This window comes from Bufo gargarizans, chromosome 9, assembly GCF_014858855.1.
Source record: "Bufo gargarizans isolate SCDJY-AF-19 chromosome 9, ASM1485885v1, whole genome shotgun sequence".
In the NCBI taxonomy this organism is placed as follows: domain Eukaryota; kingdom Metazoa; phylum Chordata; class Amphibia; order Anura; family Bufonidae; genus Bufo; species Bufo gargarizans.
The window spans coordinates 23,174,153-23,179,778 of NC_058088.1; the positions used below are offsets into that span (position 1 = coordinate 23,174,153).

At 38.8% G+C, this 5,626-nt stretch overlaps 1 protein-coding gene across 1 annotated transcript; it reads left to right on the forward strand.

Annotated features, from left to right (window-relative positions):
• Positions 1 to 501: 501 nt before the first annotated feature.
• On the forward strand, positions 502 to 2,265 carry LOC122919918 (carbohydrate sulfotransferase 4-like). The gene is made up of 2 exons (XM_044269112.1): positions 502 to 724; positions 1,104 to 2,265. The coding sequence occupies exon 2, from the start codon at positions 1,117 to 1,119 to the stop codon at positions 2,212 to 2,214; it is 1,098 nt and encodes a 365-aa protein (XP_044125047.1). The 5' UTR covers positions 502 to 724; positions 1,104 to 1,116; the 3' UTR covers positions 2,215 to 2,265.
• Positions 2,266 to 5,626: the final 3,361 nt, after the last annotated feature.

The following is a 5,626-nucleotide window of genomic DNA, read 5'->3' on the forward strand; positions in this document are numbered from 1 at the left end:
CCGTAGGAATCTATATAAATCGTCCCTATTACGTTTTGAGACAGCACACCAAAGAGATGATGTTCAGAAATTCACTCTTTATTCACGGCGTGGACTCATACTCCTATAAACTCAGCTTGAGAAAGGGCACCAAAAATTGGGCCCGAAACGTTGCAATAATATTGGAATATACCATTGGTGTTGAAATCTCAATGAATAAAAAATTTCTGAACATCATCTGTTTGGTGTACTGTCTCAAAACGTAATAGGGACAAGATATATGTGTAATTATGCAGCTGATTATACACGTGTAACAAAAGACAAAAGAATCTTTAACCCTTGCCTTAAAACTTGGACTTCCTGCAGAGTAGCTGGCACATATCTTATATTTTAATAATTGCAGTAATTATTTCGAGAAGGAAAATATGTAACTACCTTCCTCCAAGCTTCAGTCCTCATCTCGTCTCATCTCCAGAACGTCACGTTCTGCTCTATGAGGCAGAATAATCGGTTGCTCGTAAATTACTTCCTTGCCTGTGGTGATCTGTTTGTTTCGTTTTCATCATTTCAATTGTTCTGAGAAAATGTTCCAGCTTATCTGACATATTTATGGGCTCAGCATCTAAACAGAGAATAACCTCTTTCTTGCCATTGCCAAAGAAATAAACTAGTGGTTTCAGGAGACTGAAAGACTCTTCAAGAACGTTCACTTGGGCTTGTCAGTCCGCTCAGATTGGAGTACCAGGTAAGAAGATATTGTCCTTTAGCCTGACTTAGAAGAACTTATTATGATTATATATTTTTTTTTTTTCTGTAAATTCACTTAGGCTTTGTTAACTGTACCATCTCAGCTTTTGTTCTTGATGGAGCTATACTGTAGAATACAAAACGTACCGGTATTGCCCTCAGGGCAGTTTACACCACCACATAGTTTTCCATTCCTCTGATCCGTCAGGAGAACAGAAAAATGCAAAAAGGAATCCTTTATTTTGCGCATCTGTTATTCTCATTTTGCATCCGTTTTTTGTATGTTTTAATTTTGCCTTTTATGCTGTATAAAGTGCGGTAACCTTTCTCTGTCATGTCCTTCATACTCTACTAACTCCTAATCTCTCTACTGATAGGTTCTACGTCAGCATGCCCATCCGTTCGATCTACTACTTCTGTCTTCTTTTTGTTATCATTTTCCTTTCATATGAGTTATACCAAGTCAGTCTGATTTCCAGAACCAAATCCTATGAAGCAAAGAAGAGACCCATCCATGTTCTCATTATATCTTCCTGGCGTTCTGGCTCTTCCTTCATTGGGCAGATCTTCAATCACCACCCCGAAGTCTTTTATCTCTTTGAACCTGGACATTCAGTCTGGATGAGATTTAAAACACAAGGGGCCAAACTGCTTCACTACGCAGTCAGAGACCTCATTCACTCACTTTTTACTTGTGACGTTACCCCTCTCCAACAGTATGTCTCTGGAGATAGACGGTACATCTCCAGCATGAACTTCTTTGCAGAGAGTCGGGCTTTGTGTTCACCACCATCTTGTTTGCATCCACTGGTTCCTGGAGGCTATAATCGATCAATATGTTACCACCTCTGTGGGAAGTCTACCTTTGATAAAATGGCAGAGGCATGTCACACATATAGTCACAGGATCATGAAGACAGTTCGAATTCTAGATCTTACTGTTCTCCTTCCACTTTTTCGAGACCCTGAACTTGATCTGCGAATCATTCATCTTGTGAGAGACCCCAGAGCAATAGCATCATCAAGGGAATACTTTAGGCTCGCTACTGATGATGAAATTCTGCTTAAGGAGCATGACAAGGCCACAGAGGGTCCAGTCATGGCCACCATCTGCAATGCACAAGCAAATATAAGCAGAATGGTCAAAGCAGTTGGACAAGAGAGTCGATATATGCTAATTCGGCATGAAGATTTGTCAAAAGAGCCAATTGTGAATGCCAAAAAAATATATGAATTTTCTGGCCTTGAAATGACACCAGATCTGGAGAGATGGGTATATAATGTCACCCATGTCCAAAGAAAAGACAGCGCATTCATGTCATTTTCTCAACAGTCTTCAAAGGTCATTCAAAAATGGAGAAAGACCATGGACTTCAAAAAAATAAAGGAGATTGAAGAATACTGCAAGGAAGCCATGGATTTGTTTGGATACTTGCCAGTAAGTTCAATGAGTGATCTAAAGAACATGAGTCTAGATTTAGTTTTATGACGGGCTAACCCAATATGGAAGAGGACTTTTTAGGTGTCATTACGTTCAATATAATCACATTCAGAACAATTATTCAGTAGTGTTGATCACGAATATTCACATTTTTATCGCGAATATAGGTACTTTGAAAATTCGCGAATATTTCGAATATAGTGATATATATTCGTAATTTCGAATATTCGATATTTTTTTTCTTTTTTCATTTTTTTTTTTTTTTATCAGTACACATGAGCTTCTAGCTTGTGGGCCAATAAGAAGGCTGCAATATACTTGACTTTAGAAGTAGTGTTTTTTGCGAATTTTTCAACTTACAACTATTAGACAAAGAAGATTATAGCACTATATTAGCTAAATTGCTCTATATTCGTTTTTTTCCTAATATTCGCTATATTGCTATAATTTTGTTTTTTCGAATATTCGTAATATTCTAAAACAAGAATATATAGCAATTTAGCTAATATAGTGCTATAATCTTCTTTGTCTAATAGTTGTAATTTTTTTCCAATCTGAACTTCAGATGAGAAAAAAATTACAACTATTAGACAAAGATTATAGCGCTATATTAGCTAAAATTTTTTTTGAATATTCGCTATATTGCTATATATTCTTGTTTTAGAATATTATGAATATTCGAAAAAACTAAGTTATAGCAATATAGCGAATATTCGAGAAAAAAACAAACATAGAACAATTTAGCTAGAATAGCGCTATAATATTCTTTGTCTAAAAGTTGAAAAATTCGCAATAACAATTCGCATTACGAAAATTCACATATTACACGATCATTACCTTGCCGGTTTTTCGAGTAAAAAAAATCGTAGAATGTAACGAATATTCGAATTTGCGAATATTCGATGAATATTCTACAAAATATTCGCGAAATATCGCGAATTCGAATATGACCCCTGCCGCTCATCACTATTATTTAGCATTAAAGGGGTTTTCCAGGCTCCTGATATTGATGACCTGTCCTCAGGATAAGTCATTCATATCCAATCGGTGAGGGTCTGACTCCTGACACCTCCACCAATCAACTGTTCCCTGCAGCCTCTGGCACCGGAACTAGCACTCTGAATGGAAGAGGAACAGCTCTGTGTAGCGGATGTGCTGGGTTGTGCAGCTTAGCTCCGATTGAAGTGGTGTCACCTATAGGATCATCAATATCAGGAGGCGGGAAAAACCCTATTAAGTGTTAGCCGGAGCAGACTATTAGGCTGGGTTCACACGGGCGTGTCCGGATTAGGTCCGGATGCGTCCCGGTGTATTGCGGCAAACCCGCGCGATTAGGTACGCAATTGCAGTCAGTTTTGACTGCTATTGCTTCCGATGTTCAGTTTTTAGCACGCGGGTGCAATGTGTTTTGCACTCGCGGGATAAAAAGCCGACTGTGGTACCCAGACCCGAACTTCTTCACAGAAGTTCAGGTTTGGGTTAGTTGTAGTGTAGATTGTATTATTTTCCCTTATAACATGGTGATAAGGGAAAATATCAGCATTCTGAATACAGAATGCTTAGTAGGTGATCAATTGAGGGTTAAAAAAAAATAAAAAAATTAACTCACCTCCTCCTCTTGATTGCGTAGTTCCCAGTCTCTTCTTTACTTCTTTAATGATGAACTACCGGCTAGGACCTGTGGTGACGTCAGATCACATGCTCCAATCACATGGTCCATCACCACGGTGATGGACCATGTGATTGGAGCATGTGATCTGACGTCACCAAAGGTCCTTTAGCCGACAGCTCATCAGAAGAGACCGGGAACTACGAGATCAAGAGGAGAAGGTGAGTTAATTTTTTTATTTTTTTTTAACCCTCAACTGATCACCTACTAAGCATTCTGTATTCAGAATGCTATTATTTTCCCTTATAACCATGTTATAAGGGAAAATAATACAGTGAATAGACTGTCACCTAGCAACCATGCGTGAAAATCGCACCGCATCCGCACTTGCTTGCGTATGCTTGCGATTTTCACTCAGCCCCATTCACTTCTATGGGGCCTGCGTTGAGTTATAAACGCACAATATAGAGCATGCTGCGATTTTCACGCAACGCACAAGTGATGCGTGAAAATCACCGCTCATGTGCACAGTCCCATAGAAATGAATGGGTCCGGATTCAGTGCAGGTGCAATGCGTTCACCTCCCGCATTGCACCCTCGCGGAAATCTCTCCCGTGTGAACTCAGCCTTAAAGTTTACAGCTCATATGTGAACACAGCCTAAGGCATAATAGGTATGCCTGATTTATCAAGCGTGTCATCCCTGCGATTTATTACTCTGTTCATTTGCCTTGGAACCTTTTCTACCGCTCCTGTATCCTTTTTAGAATCAAAACTAAATTTCATATTCAGGATGTATCCTTACAAGGGATATATCAAGGGGAAATATTCCATTGCTATCACTTCTCTTTTTATTTACCCTGAAATCTTATTTGCTTTAGTAGCCACTGCTCGACAGTGCTTTTAAAGAAAATGTATCGTCAAAAAATTACCTACTGTTTAAATCAAGTTTTTATGTTTAACATATTTTAAAATAATTTTTTATGGTGTTATTTTTTATTGTCCATGTCAATATTTATATTTAACCAAAAAACATAAAATCCTATGAGTTTTTGCACTGGTCCCGAAGCCTAATAATTGGCGCTACTTCTTGGTCTGTACAGATCATCTTACCTCAGTTACCTGCTTATCTATACACAGAGGTGATAACATCACAGACAGGATTAGAATGACAGATAAGACAGGATCCACCATTCACAATAGGGGATTGTCAGAGATTATCTATTCTTTTCTGCACAGGTCACAGAGCAAACCCAGAAAACTCTCCAATAGAAGTCAATGAGGTCCTCTCCTGACCATTGGCCCATGGGGCTGTCGTAAAGCAACTTTTTTTTAATGCTTTGTAAATGCTGTTAAGAAGAGCTCAGGCAAGATGGCCGACCCATAATCATGTTTAGGAGTAAAAAAATAAATCTGTAATCAGAAAATAAAAACTGATTAGAAAAAATGGATATATGTTACTATCTGGTTTCAACTGGTAGATAAAACATTGGTGACACATTTACTTTAATATAAGAAAGACAGTTTATGTCACTTTATGTGCCCTCTTGATGCTACTGCCACCCTGTGCTGCTGGGGGTGGGCTCTGGGCTGTATCAGTCTTCTTCCCCTTCTGGCAGCTGTCAATATATTATTATTATTTATTATTAAAGTGCCATTCATTCCATAGCGCTGTACATATGATAAGCGGTGCACATACATAATACAGACAATTGCACTAAGCATGAACAAGACGAGTTACAAACTGGTACAGAAGGAGACAGGGCCCTGCCCGTGAGGGCTTACAATCTACATGGTATGGGAGAAGGACACAGTAGGTGCGGGTGAAGTTGGTCATGGCGGTATAGAGGCA